Source organism: Schistocerca cancellata, chromosome 4, assembly GCF_023864275.1.
Source record: "Schistocerca cancellata isolate TAMUIC-IGC-003103 chromosome 4, iqSchCanc2.1, whole genome shotgun sequence".
NCBI lineage: Eukaryota > Metazoa > Arthropoda > Insecta > Orthoptera > Acrididae > Schistocerca > Schistocerca cancellata.
In genome coordinates this window covers 838,433,664-838,449,203 of record NC_064629.1, presented here as the reverse complement: position 1 = coordinate 838,449,203, position 15,540 = coordinate 838,433,664, and the positions used below count along the sequence as shown (strand labels likewise).

Here is a 15,540-nt window from a genome sequence, read left to right as displayed (position 1 = left end):
TGTTGTACCAAAATCCCAATTGGGATCTCAGAACACATTCTCACTGCATTTCATAACAAATAGTGGACCACTGACACTGATATCTGTATATACACCAACACGTACCTCAGCTGCAGAAGCCAAGGATCAGTTTTATGAACAACTCAGTGATGTACAAGAAGTGCACTCCGGGGACCGTCTATGCATCCTTGGCGATTTCAACACTAGTATTGGTAGTGATTTTGCCACTGGGCCTGACTGCCTAGGCAAACACAGAGCAGGCACGATTAATGAAAATAGTCTACGGTTGCTTGAATTCTGTGCAAAATATCAGTTGTATGTTGCCAATACATACTTTAAAGGCAAACTGGACCACAAGGTTTCCTGGATGCACTTCTGGATCCCTGGGACCCAGCCACTCATATTTCTGAAGACTGCCAGAAGATAAAAATAACTTCTTACCGTTATGGCTGGAAATGTGATCGGTAATCTGGAAGCAAAATCCCAGGATTGGTTCATCGAGAACATAGATGTCCTGAAACCGCTCCTTGAAGCTAAGTGTCAGGCCACTGTCATCTGGCATAAAAATCCATGCAATTCTACATGCAGGGAGCTAAGCAAAGCAAAGGCAGCTGTTCAATTCACTGTCTGTAACTATGTCAACTCCTATTGAGAGCAACTTTGCACTGGCATACATGAGTGTTTCAATGCTGGCAACATTGTTGGTGTGTGCTCGGGCATTCAAAGAAGAGTGTACCACTCAAGGAAATAGATGAAAAAGTCATTACAGATCAAAATTGTCAATTGCACCTTTGGGTAGAACGTTACTCCAGCCTCTACTCACATCCCATCAACATTAGTCCAAACGCAATGGATGAAATTCCTCAGATGACACCTTACCATGACTTGAATTTTATGCCTACTATGGAGGAGCTTCAAAGAACAATTACACAGCTCAAATACAGGAAGAGCCCTGGCAAAGACAATATCTGCACAGAAATTGTAAAACTTAAGCCAGTTTTTCTGCTGCTTTTCAACCTCTTACTGAACTGTTGGGCTGAGCGTACTGTGCCGCAAGACATGCACGATGCCAACATTGTTACTTTATACAAAGGTAAAGGTGATCGCGACGATTGCAACTGTTACTGTGGAATCTCATTTCTGAGTATACCTGGAAAAACATTTGCCGATGTGATTTTGGGCAGACTTCAGAAGCTTGCCGAGCGCATATACTTTTTTCGCGTAAGTCCAGAGTAACACAGACATGTCACACTATAATATATTATGGCTTCTGTATTGAAGCAACAGCCATGTTGCGGTTTTGCCCTTTGGTTTCATGGTCACTGTAAACTGTTTTGTAATGACACACCATAACTTGAAATCTGAAGACTACCATCTGCCTGCTCAATACAGAATATACATAACCTTTACTACACAGTGCTGTTCCAAAGCTACATTTCTCATTCAAACTTTAGTCTTCATTGTACAGAAATTGGCAAGGAAGCAATGTTATCAGCTATTAAATATTGTTACACATTCTCATTGTATTCTCAGTGTGTGTGTGTGTGTGTGTGTGTGTGTGTGTGTGTGTGTGTGTGTGTGTGTGTGTTTCTAATGAATGCAACAATTCTACAACAAATAGGGGCCCATATTAATGAGAATTTGAATGGAAAACACATTTTGGAATGTCTAAAACAACTTAGTTCAGACACATTTGCTCTTAGAATCGTTGCAGATCTTGGGAGAGAGAAATCAGTAATTTGACGTATATTGCATATTTTTCAATATAGTCATATGGAATAATGTTTTGAGGTAACTCATCTTTGAGAAGGAATGTCTTCATTGCACAAAAATGAGCTGTAACAATAATATGTGGTGCTCACCCATTATCATCTTGTAGACACTGTTTAAGGAGTAGGGCATTCTGAATACTGCTTCACAATATATTTATTCCCTCATGAAGTTTGTTGTAAATAATCCACTACAGTTCAAAAGAAACAATGATGCACTTAATTACAATACCATAAGGAAAAATGATATTCATTACTCCACATTAATGTTGTCTTTAGCACAAAAAGGTGTGTATAATGCTGCAAAAATAAATTTTTTCACTTACCCAGTGATACAAAATGTTTGACGGACAGCAAGGTAAAATTTGAAAACAAACTGAGAAAATTTCTCCTTGACAACAACTCCAATTCCGTAGAAGAATTTCTGTTACTGTAATGCGTAAAAGGTGGTGGGTTGGAATTGCTAACACACATCTCTTTTATCTCTTTGAAATAACAAATGAATAAATAAACTTATAAATGTTCAGAATGAAACTGTATGTGCAAATTAATTTGTGATATGATATCATCACACTCTATCGTGCAAAATGATCCATGGAACATACAGCAATACCTAACTAATAACTAACCAACCACACTTTTGGTTTCCGTAATAACTGAATCATCAGTGCTCAATAAGCTATTGTTAATAATGATTTATTACTGAAGTTGTTACTAATAAAAATCTTAAACTGTAACAGTTTGTGACTAAAACTACAACTTACTCTCTGTTCTTTTTACAACCATCGTATGTTCCAGTAGGTAAATGTTGAATTAATCCAATTCTTTTAGCAATTTTGACCTGCTCCTCTTCCGTAAGTTGGGTCACTGGCCTACTTACATTTGGAGATGGGTAATATACAGGTGTAGGCTCTTGCTATATAAAAATAGTTTTGTACATTTTAGTAAGGAAATAAAATATAAATTTACCTTAAATTAATATGCACAGTAACACAAAAGTATTTGTATGCAACAGAAATGATATTATTGTCACAAACTACAGACACATTAGCTGAGAAATCAAATCCACATTGAGATTATTTAGCTGCAACTTCCTGGACGTCAGTTCACAGCTACACGAGTCAATTACTTTGTGAATTCTTCATGTCTTCAAGTTCAGTTATATACTACCTCCAAGGTATTAAATAATCGAACTTTTTTTCTTTGATTGTATAAAAAACATGATGGACATGTTGGAGCATAAAAAAGCTCCAAACATTAATTACACAACTAAAATCATATGAAAAAGATTTACTTTAAATTAAAATGACTGTTACTAGAAGTCTGTTTCCCAAGGAGCAAAAAAAACAACAATGTGAAAAGCAGGAAGTAAATACTGAAATCACAACTTATCCAAACAGAAAGATGTTCACATCCCACCTTATACAAAAAAAGATATGCAGTTTGCAGCATGCAGCTTTTTTGTGATCTTCTAGTCACCGATATATGGCACACGTCATGAATAAATAATGTAAGTAGAACCTAACATTTTCATTGTTAAATATAATATCTGTTTAGCTGAAGAATATGGAATGAAATACTTATTCCTTACATTTTGTATTCAAATTGCTATATAAAGTATTCTTCTTCATGTTCATAGTGGAACACATCCCAATAAAGTATGAAACAACCAGTAACACTCCTCATGAAACACAGACGCAGAAGAGGATGAACACTCGCGGTTTTCACTAATAACCGAAATTGCTGATACAGAAGTTACAACAAATTATAGTGTTAGGATAAATAACACATCAGTAGTTCAGACAGACAATCTAACACAGGTTACGTCAGAACTATTGATATTGTTTCACTGCAAAATTTTAACAGTTCTTCATATTGTGTTCTATCTTTGCAAATGTGTAATTCCTCAGAAACAGCAAATGAATATGTTGTTTCAAAATTTTTGATGCATGTCACACCTATTCAGAATGTACTGGAAGGGAAATGTAACATCATAGACAACTCTCTCTACACAATTGTCTATTGAAGTTTGGGTCACTGTAAAGACAGAATCTGCTAATAAACCAATGTTATTGGTCAAAGCTGCTAACACTTTTATTGGAAGGGGGGAGGGGGACAGATACAATATAATTACTACAGACCGAAAAGAACTTCACTATACATACTGTAACATATTTCCAGTATATCTAACCCATATTAACTTACCTAGCTAAATAATCACTACAAGAAATCCTATACAATAAATGTAGCACATTTATTATTTACAGGCAGGAGAACAGTGCAATCTATTGGCTTAGAAAGTGTTTTGACTTATTTACACTGTCGACTGAAGTAAGTAACTGCTGTTGCTGCAGTTGTTCTTTTGTTCCCAATGAATGGAACTCTGGCAACCTAATTTAACAGTTATTTTCATAATGGATCTTGTTGCAAATTAAAGGCACACCAGAAGGAAGGTAAATGAAATGATTTTCAGCGAGGACACAAAGTTGTCAGTATCAACTAAACACTTAAACAAATAAAAAATAAAACTGGACTCGTGGCTAGATGAACAGAACACACAGGTAAAATATAACACTGAATCAGCAATGTAAAAAAAGTGAGAATGTATAAAATACAAAGTTTCTGTAAGAAGACAATGACAATAATAATAAAAAATGGTTTCATAGACACAAATTTGAAATAATGGATCGAAAAGATGGCACATACAAGGTGAGAGGTTGGAGGGGGGTGTTTAACATGACGTGAAATAATAACTAAATGTCATGCATGTCATTACACCGCAACACTATGAAAAGGTTAACAGCTGTAACAGCACAGATTACAAACAGCCATGCAGATTATGCAAATTTGTGACAAAAAAATAAATTTATCCCTAATACATCTCAAGAGACTGTGTAAGATGGACAAGGAATGTAAACGGAACACAAAATTTGAGAATTGAGGACTGTGGTTTTTAAACAGATTTTTTTTTTAAAATCTGTGTGGAAATACAATGCCAAGCAAATATGTATTCAGCTGCACATAACTTTGTGCTGAATAGCAGTTCTACAGTTACGGGTAGTCAATGAGGCCTACAATCACTTGCAATAAATACGGTAAGACCCTATTCAGACATATGCACTGTACCTGTTGTCATGCCAATCTTCATGAAGCATACCAATAACGCATTATACAAACAAGACAATGTAAACAGTATACATTTTTCAGCTCATACCAATGAAAAAAGGAAAAATCAAACAGTGGATCTGCTAATCAAAATAGATTCAATTACTAGTGCCATAAGAAAAATTGGCAACAATGGGGGGACAGAAATTATACTGTTAACATCTTGCATATTTCCATTTACTTATGTCCTCTGGGATAATATTTGGGGAGGGGGGTTTCATCCTCTGTGAAAGAAGTATTCATGTCCAAACGAGAATAAATGAAATAACATGTAGGCTTTCAAATGTGAAATACTTAAATCTGTTAAATGAGTTTGGAATGCCAAAGGCCTCTTGGACATCAAGCCTCAGAGTTTATATATTTCTGGTCTTCATTTTCATAATTCTAAATGCACTTACCATTCAGTAACAAATCCCTTCAAATATTTTGTTTCCCATGCTAAGCTACTGGGTTTGTCATATTTTTGCTCGCTATTTTTAACAATTTTTCTTATCCTTTTTACAATCCTCTTTTATTCTTAATGTTCACTTTCCACCACTGTTTCTTCTTACACTGAGGTGACAAAAATCATTGGATACCTCCTAACATCATGTCAGACCACATTTTGCCCAGCATAGTGCAGCAACTCTACATGAAATGTACCCATCAAGTCGTCGAAAGTCACCAGCAGAAATAGTAAGCCATGCTGCCTCTATAGCCATCCATAATTGCGAAAGTGTTGCCAGTGCAGGATGTTGTGTATGAACTGACCACCTGATTATGTCCCATAAATGTTTGATGGAATTCAAGTCGGGCAGTCTGAGTGACAAATCGTTAGCTCGAACTGTCCAGAATGTTCTTCAAACCAATAAAGAACAATTGCAATCTGGTGACATGGTGCACTGTCATCCATAAAAAATTCATTGTTGTTTAGGAACATGAAGACTTTGAATGGCTGCAAATGGTCTCCAAGTAGCTGGACATAAGCATTTCCAGCCAATGATTGGTTCAGCTGGACCAGAGGACTCAGTCCATTCCATGTAAACACAGCCCACACCAGCCACTACCAGATTGCACAGTGCCTGTTGACGACTTGGGTCCATGGCTATAAGAAGTCTGCACCACACACTAATCCTACCATCAACGCTGACCACCTGAAATTAGGATGCATCATACCAGGCCACAGTTTTCCAATAACCTAGAAGCATTAGCTCAGGAAGAGTGCTACAAGTAATGTCATACTGTTAGCAAAGGAACTTGCACTGCTCATCTTCTGCTGCAGCCAAACAATGTCAAATTTCACTGCTGTCCGAATGGATACATTCATCATATGTCCCACATTGATTTCTGTGGTTATTTCATGCAGTGGTGCTTGTTCATTAGCTCTGAAAACTCTGCACAAATGCCAGTGCTCTCTTGTCATTAAGTGAAGACTGTCGGACAATGTGCTGCCAGTGGTGAGAGGTAATGCCTGAAATTTGGTACTCTTGGCACACTCTTGACAATGTGGATCTCAGAATATTGAATTCCCTAAGGATTTCTGAAATGAAATATCCCACACGTCTAGCTCCAACTACTATTCTGGATTCAAAGACTGTTAATTCCCATTTTGTGCCATAATCCTGTTGGAAACATTTCCACATGAATGACTTGAGTACATATGACAGCTCAGCCAATGCGCTACCCTTTTATACCTCGTGTATGCTATACTACTACCATCTGTGTACGTGCATATCGCTATCCGATGACTTTGTCACCTCAGTGTATATCCCATACCCACTGTCTGATTCAGATCTATGGGCACATTTCTATTAGCATTATGTTCGTATCATTATTAGTTCTGCTCCCTTGTAGATGATGATGTATCACACCTGTTCTTGCTATTCCCTGATAAACTTGTTTGGGGAACTTTTCAGGGTCACAAGGCATGTCAAGAAACTGGAGTAGTGCTATTCACCACATTGGTTAACATTACTCAATTTTCCCACAAAAAAGAAAGTGGGTTGAAACAAAGAAGAGAAGAGTAACTAGAAACAGAGACCAACGGAAAATGCAATACAGCCGCAGAAGTAAAAAGACACATGATGTACACATGTAAACTGTATACTCATTTAAGTGCTGCTTAAGTTACTAGCTTGCTGCTTAGGAATGGGACTAATTAATGTAAACTGGTCAAGGACATGAACACAAAACAAAACAGATTCTTACAGAATTTATCTGTGCCACAGTGTGCAACAAATTCATCCATTAAAAGGTTTGAAACAAATGGTTCAAAAGCCACATATCCTGCAATATTTCACCAACCATACCAATATGGACTGTTAATAGCATGGAGAGGGAGGGGGAGCAGGGAGATATATTTGACATAGCTACATATTAGTTACGTAGCTCAAGACAATAATGGAAGTGGTCAGCATGCTGCCATTTTTTTCAGTGAGAAAATGCACTGTAACTGCAAAACACTCATTCCACATCATAGTGAAAGACTTCAATAAGATTCATGCATGAGGGTTGAAAACAAGCCATTAACTTTCAAGAAGATTTTATTTACATTTTGAATTAATGAAGTTTTTCCATTAAGCTTGATTGCATTACTTGTTTCATCAGCAAAATTAACTATTGCTGCTTTTTGGCTATATGACGGCAGGTCATTTATTTATAATAATAACAAGTATGGAGCCAGTATTGATCTCTGTGGTGCAACTGTAGTGATTATTCCCCATTCTGAAGATGGTGAATATATTGGGGAACTGGATGTCTTGTTTACTGTGTATACATTTTACATTTTTGTCCTAAGCCATTCTTTTTAAGAAGCTTCTCTGAATCATGTTTCAAAGAGCTCTTTTTCAATTTGGCAAGCATATTGTATAAAACTTTATTGTGCTTTCAACAGTATATGTAAGTATGGAAGAAGTGGGAACTCCATGATACATAACAACCAACCAGGTTTATGAATATTGCTGCAATTGACAATAGGACTGACTGCTACTCAAATAAGCTTCAACTGAATGAATGCAATGCCGTGATTCTTGGAGGTGCTTTCTACAAGTTCTTCAATTTATGCTGTTATTTATGAAAGAAAAATATCCAGTATAAATGTTATGTGCCTGGAAATTTGGCATCTACACACGTCATAATATTTTCAGAGTTAGACCTTAACTTATATTGCACAGTTTTCTTCCATCACTATCTAATCTTTGCTTTTGTCCCTTCTTTATTTCATTTATTTTATTTTACTTCTAGATTATCTTTCTCCCATTACTTTTCATTGTTCATTCATTATTTCTTAGTTTCTTTCCTACTGCATCCTCCTCTGTGTTAAAGCAGCCTGCTTGATTTGCCTTTTCTGTTCTGATAGCTACCAGACAACAAAACTGTTTTTTCATCAAACTTGTTTTACCAATATCTCAATATTTAATTTGTCTACTTTTGATTTGTGTTCTCTGACTTCTCTGCTTGTGTATGTAACATGCTCCCTTGCAACAGGGCTGGAACTATTACCTGAATACTTCACATTTCTCCCTCTTCCCCAGAGGGAAGAAAAGTGATGAGTAACTTACTACATATATTTGTTTTTCCTATGAATAATAGTTTCATGTTCACAGTGCACAAAAACTAGTCATATGGCATGTGAAATAGTCAGATTGAAACATTGGATCTTAAGCAGCTCCTAACTCTCCTTCAGAATCTATATTGAAATATAGATCCCAAAAAATGTGAAAAATGAAATCACAAAATGTGACACAGTCACAATAAGATATTGCAGTACTTCAGGGAATATTTATTTCATTATAAAATCTGTCACAGAGTACAAATGTTTATCAATCAGGTTATTAATTTCGGTCAATGACCTAAAAATAAGCATATAGATGAAGCTGAGTAGATGCAACAGACTACAAGTATCGTGTCATTACATATACAGGGTGGCCAGAAACAGCTTGTAAGCACATTGCAAAGTAGGCTGTGCTGAGCAATAATTTTTGAGTAAAAATTCTATGTGTTGCACCTTTCCCAAGTTAATTAGCATTGAAGTTAGCCAATCAGACCATTGTGTGCTCAATTTCAAACAGCCCACCACAGAAGGTGTCACCAGTCACAATCTTCGTTTTGTTTCCTAAAACCTAACAACAGAGCAACACAAAAATTGGACATGGGCTGTCTCGTGCACTATCATCTATGCTATAAGATCAAGTGACACTAATTGCAGTGCAATGTATCACATTTTTTCCTTAACAACTATTTCTATCCTGTAACACCACTACACTCTCTTCCGACCACCCAGTATTGATGGTGCAGTCATACTCACACAAGCTTCATCATGTTGTTGTTGTTGTTGTTGTTGTTGTTGTTGTTGTGGTCTTCAGTCCTGAGACTGGTCTGATGCAGCTCTCCATGCTACTCTATCCTGTGCAAGCTTCTTTATCTCCCAGTACCTACTGCAACCTTGTTGCCACAAACTTCTCTTCTCCCCAATCCTATTCAATACTTCCTCATTAGTTATGTGATCTACCCATCTAATCTTCAGCATTCTTCTGTAGCACCACATTTCGAAAGCTTCTATTCTCTTCTTGTCCAAACTATTTACCGTCCATGTTTCGCTTCCATACATGGCTACACTCCATACAAATACATTCAGAAATGACTTCCTGACACTTAAATCTATACTCGATGTTAACAAATTTCTCTTCTTCAGAAACGCTTCATCATAACGTTACAATTTTGAGTGCCATGAACACTATTGTAATGTAGATGCTGACACTTTCAACAGGTAAGTTGCAATGTTGTTCACAGTACTCAAAATTGTAACTTTATGATGAAGCATGTATGGCTAATTATCATGACTGTACCATCTATATATGTAATGACATGATGTGTGTAGTATACTTCATCTATTCAGCCAGCTTTGTATGCTTACTTTTTGGCCATCAACAGACTGAAATTAATAAACTAGTTGATAAATGTTTGTTGTCTGTGACTGGATATATAATAAAATAAAAATGAAACCAGGTGTTGGAGAAAGTGGTAGCATAAAAATATATGATATTCACTGGAAACCTTCCTCTGCCACATTTGTGTTAAATATATTGTCTCCTGGAAATGGTATTATTTTCTTCATATTGTCTTTACACTTAACTGTTCTCTTTGTTGGCATCACTTGCACATGTTTTCCTCATTTGTTCTGACTTGAATGCTCCATCAATCATACCTCACTTTTATGTAAAACATGCCATTTATTTTAATATAATACATTTTCTCAGTGAAATAAAGCTACATGTTACCCATGTACTCACTGACTCTTGTTATATTTACATTACTCTTAATGTAAATTTCACTGGTAGTATTTTACTACAGGACATTTTACTTTACATTTCATCTAATACACCATTAGTGACAGTACTGACTGGCCAAATGGTTATCACATTTCTCTATTGGCCTTTTAAGTCTGCTCTTAAACCAGAGCCACTCTTTTTGTCTGACATAATGCCTTAAGGGTCATTGCAAGGCTGAGTGAAACTTGTTCCAATTCTACAGCCAAGATTTTTATGCTTTCACAATTGTAAGCATCTATTACAGAACATCAAATTATCAAACAACTCCCTGGTGAGTGTAAGCAGGTTATAACAGTACATCACTGTTTATTCATTATACACAGATTTATTTTAAAGTGCTGTCTTAGAGCACTTCTAAATTTTCACTGTTTTCATCCATTCACAGTCTATATTTTGATTGAACAGAGATGAAATCCTGTACGTAGAGTTTAATGCATGCCACCTTTCTCATATGTGTATAATGAGTTGTGTACAAAATTGTTAATAAAAAGTATTTTCAATGTATGACCACGGCAACTCCTGTATCATAGTGAGATGATCCTTAGATGAATAAAAACAAATAAATGAACAGGTGTTTTATTAGTTTCTCATGTGCCAGTGCAATAGTGTGTCAAATATGCACAGCTTATAAGTACTGTAAATGATATGACCCTCATTGAAATTTCTGATTCTTAGAAATCTGTGGCACAATTTGATTAAAAGAAGGGATTAGTTATAGGACACATTCTGAGACATCATCAAAGTATCAGCAATTTAGTATCGGAGGGAAGTGTGGGGGGTAAATATTGTAGAGTGAGACCAAGGGATGAATACAGCAGGCAGGATCAGATAGATGTAGGTTGCAGCAGTTACTTAGAGATGAAGAGGCTTGCACAGGATAGAGTAGCATGGACAGCTGCATCAAAACACTCTCTGGACTGAAGGCAATAACAACAACAACAACAACAACAACAACAAACAATTACTTCCTAACATATGCCAAACATCCCAACTTCATAAGGCATTCTACACCAGACAGAAAATTATCCAAGTTTCTGGGTGGTCCAATACTGAACTACCTGTGATAGCAGCAGCAGTAGCAACACCGTTGAAGAACTGTACAACCTCAACAAAAAAAAACGTAGGCTAACACCACCAAGTGACTCAGACAGCAGTCTCAGCAAGTACAAACTGTTTGAATAGCAGTATAGAAAAGAAAAATAAGAAATAATCTCAGTATCCTACAGCAAACAAGAAAAGACTCTGACAGCTAAAGTAGTTTTTGTACTAAAGGCACCTCCGGAAGGAAGTGATATATCAAACCACATTACAAACGTAAGTCAGATAATGTCAAACACTTGAGTTTTACGTAGAGTAAAGAAATAATCCAGGCAGGGATCGTACATTGATATAGTTGTAAATACTGTAAACAATACACTCCTCACTAAGTAATAAATAAGATTAGAAACCACTCTTTTTTTTTCCCCTTGATCTTGGCTGGCAATTTTTATAGATCATCAGAACAGAAAGCTCATGAGGATGAATATACAAAAAAGGATGATGATGATGATGCTTGGTTTGTGGGGCACTCAACTACGTGGTTATCAGTGCGTATACAAATTCCCAACCATTGATCAGCCCAATCTCGCCACTTTCAGTCATCTCGAGGCAGGTGAAACAAAAAAGGAAGAAATGGTTCAACAGTCCACCAATGACAAGATAATTAGAGATGAGCAAAAGCTCTGCTGACTAAGGAAAGGAACATGAATCAACCATGTCCTTTACAAAGGAACCATCCACACACTTTCCCTAAGCAACTTAAGGGAATCATGAAATACCTAAAACTAGATGGATAGACAGGGAATTGAATGCCATTTCTCCAGAATGATATGCCAGTGTTTTTACCAGTGTAACATCTTGCTTCCTAAGATTGAAAAGGACACTACTAAAAGACAGGAAACAAGTGAGTGAGTGATAGTGAAGTAACATTACAGAATGTATATTAAGGTCTCTGAGAAAAATAGGGTGGCAAGAAATCATCCAGCAATTCTCTACAAATGTGAAATGTCAATGTGTACCTTATTCCCTCCAAGTTTTCCATGGCATTCAACCTGTAATGTAGTTTTTGTTAACTGCAAGCTCATAATTTTCTCAAAGCAATTATAAATATAGGGTTTATCATCTCTTACCACTACTGCCTGAAAGTCTCTGTATTTCTTATGCACTGGAGAGACCACATACTGCAGTAGGCCCTACTATGTTAATGTAAAATAATTTTTCAAAATCAAAACACAACACACTGTCATTGACAAGAAAGCTTTGTTTGAAAATGGTAGTGCTGTCCCAAGCAGGCACCAGTTCTTGCAACTAGTAACAGGAGAGTGCTTCGCATGATAGAGAAGAGCATGTTAAAGTTTAACGTGGGTACTGAACAACACTGTTATTCAGAATTTTTCCATAAATACTTGATAATGTAAGAAAAAAAATGTTGGAGAAATAGGGCTTAACACTTCAACATTTAGACACCTGAGTGGGACTTTCTGACTTTCAAAACCAAGTAATCCAGCCCAAAATGTGTGTCAAGATAGACTTCATATTAGGCTTAAGTTGAAGAGACAGTGTATCCTTTGATACTGGTAGATGCAATCCAGATAGTCTGACTGGCATGAGGAAAATATTATTTGTGTCAGCAGTCATAGCACTATCATGTAATCAGTATATTTTAAAGTACTCTGAAAGTCATACTTAATTTTAATTAACTAATGCAGTTACTTTGTTAATGGTTAAATGGTAAATATAAATATGGTTTCTCTATCAGCTTAACACAGAATCCAACCTATGACTATCCTATGGTCTATTTTAATCTATGTACATAACGAGAGCTGGAATAATGACCGAACAGGAACTGTGCCCCATACACATAAAACTTACTAGTGTCCATGCTCTATGTTCCAATATACAACTTAAAGTAGTTTATTGTACACGCGTTCTACATAAAAAGATGTGGATAAATGAATTAGTTTCTACGTTGAAAGTGACATGACAAGTGACAAATCAGACTGTTACAGCTTTTTGTATGTTTTACAACATTTATCCACTGTGGTAAAATTTTGTTATAAATAGTGCAACCTATCAGAAGTAACAAACTTCCGCGACAAAATCTTTTTGTGTCGCATAGCAAAACATGTAACTGAAAGCAGGTCTATCCTTAACTGTACAAATCAAGAAATCAGCAACAATTTTAAAATTTTGCAACAGTTTATTCTCGCACTTTTTCATCTTGTCATGATTACGGAGGCAGACCAGGTCGGTGGAAAATTTTGCATCTATTAACTACACCTCATCAGATGAGATTCCGAAAAATTTTAACAAATTTTGCAGATGCTATAGCCAAAACCATGGATGAATTCCAATCGGTTTGGCACCCCCAGTGAGCATTACGGTACGTCGTCATAAATTCGCAAGCACAAATTAAAAAATATATGGACGGGTTTCTGCTATTGTAGACTTTCCTACCAAAACACCTAATCCAGAAACAAGAAAAAGAGACATTAAAAACGATGTTCAAGAAAGAAAAAGGACGAAACAATAATAAAACAGTTTATACTTGACACAGGCTGAAAGGAGACCACATAACCATTAATCATATACACAAATGTGCAAATTATTTCGCAGCTACGCACCTGGTACGGAGGTGGTGGACCAAGCTGATCTGACGAAGTTGAATCCCTGTTTGTTTCCGACCCCCTTAAAAGCGAAATGTCGTCTGCAGTTGTTCCTTTGAGACAGTTTCCCATGTTCACTAATTTATTTATATCACATCGGCTAACGATTCTGCCAACAAAAAATATGTATCACTTTCTACCTGCCAGTATGAGTTGTCAAATCGTCTCAGTTCATAACAAAGGAAACTCCGAAAGGACAAGTACCTAACGGGAAATTTTAAAATTGTGATGGAATCAATTACGATCACACATGCTTTTTTTCAATTTTGAGAATCACGGCCAAATGACTCCTCTGGAAAAGGAATTTACCAAAACAATCCGCGGCCGTGTCATTCTAAACAAAACTTGAAAAAACAACTGCATTTTAAGCCAAAGATGCTACTAGCGCAATAGTCGCGTAATATGGATTCCAAAGTAACAATGCTACGAAACCATGATTATGTGATAACCACAAAAACTACATGGCGACGTTTTGTTTGTGTAAAACCATCCATAATTTTCTGCTTTGTGTAATACGCGATGTGGTGACGAATTTATGAAACCCGTCACAGCTCATACGGTCGTTTACTATGGTTCGCCATCTGATTTGGCATATGCCCCGTCGGTTCATAGAAATCCGATTTATATATGAGGGAACGCAATGGAGCGTCACGTCAAAATATTCCACAAAGTATTTCAAAAGGCAGTATTTACACAGGCTACTAACAGCATGGAACGGGACAGAACGTAACGGGACATCGCCGTCAAGGTTTCTCGGGAAGGAAGTTTTGCATGATGACTTTGGTGAGTGGAACGGGTCGTCGTCTGCTACCATCAGAAGTTAACCTATTTTCACCACGCACATTCATTTATGTAACGTATTTTGTGCTTCTGCGTCTCCTTAGTCTTTATTTTGTTATTTTGCTTTCTTTTTGTGACAAATTGCGCATGTTCCATGACAACTTGGTTATTTTTTCCATTAAATATGAAGCGACATGATATCATCCTGAATAACAAAGACTGCAGTGACCAGTTTTCAGTGTTTGTTTTCTTTGCTTAGCATTTGAGGTATTTTTTGAGTTTTACTTTTGTGTTTTCCGCGCTAGATGCTGCCCTATGAATATGATTCTGCAATTTCAAGTGGTATCTAAATATATGGTGTTATTTTGTACGAGTGGTCAATAGAGCGTTTAAAATTAGTTGCGACTTTTGACTTCGGTTCAAAGATGAGGGGGAGGGGGGAACGGGGGCGGGGGGACGCGACGCCGTGGCCGGGGTAACACCAATGGCGAGCCGGCTTTCCCTACCACGACGCCAGCACTTCGGCTGGTAAAGCGGCCCTGTTGCCATGCCGCGGATAAACAGTACCATGTGGTGTCGCACATTAGATGCGTCGACGTTCGTCAGCTCTTCTTGTAAAGTAGTATTTTCTGGAGTTGAAGTGCTCTGCAGTCGTCAGGTGCTGTGAACAAGTCTTTTGTGTTGGAGCTCCACTAATAATAACAGTGCAGCACACTGAATACGAGATTTACAATAAAAGTGGTCTTCCAAAAACATATTCACAGACTTTGAAGATAATATTCTGTTGCAAAATATTCCTCCCAATTCGATAAC

The 15,540-nt window shown here is 36.8% G+C and overlaps 1 protein-coding gene across 1 annotated transcript in view; it reads right to left on the bottom strand.

The window, feature by feature from the left end:
* Positions 1–14,325, bottom strand: part of LOC126184932 (RING finger protein 11) — a 37,243-nt gene extending 22,918 nt beyond the window's left edge. The window contains exons 1-2 of the mRNA XM_049927603.1: positions 13,906–14,325; positions 2,534–2,685 (exon numbers count right to left, since the gene is read on the bottom strand). Of these exons, the coding sequence (XP_049783560.1) occupies positions 2,534–2,685; positions 13,906–14,019 (266 nt within the window). The 5' untranslated portion in view covers positions 14,020–14,325. The remainder of the gene's footprint in view (positions 1–2,533; positions 2,686–13,905) is intronic.
* Between the last annotated feature and the right edge of the window lie 1,215 nt (positions 14,326–15,540).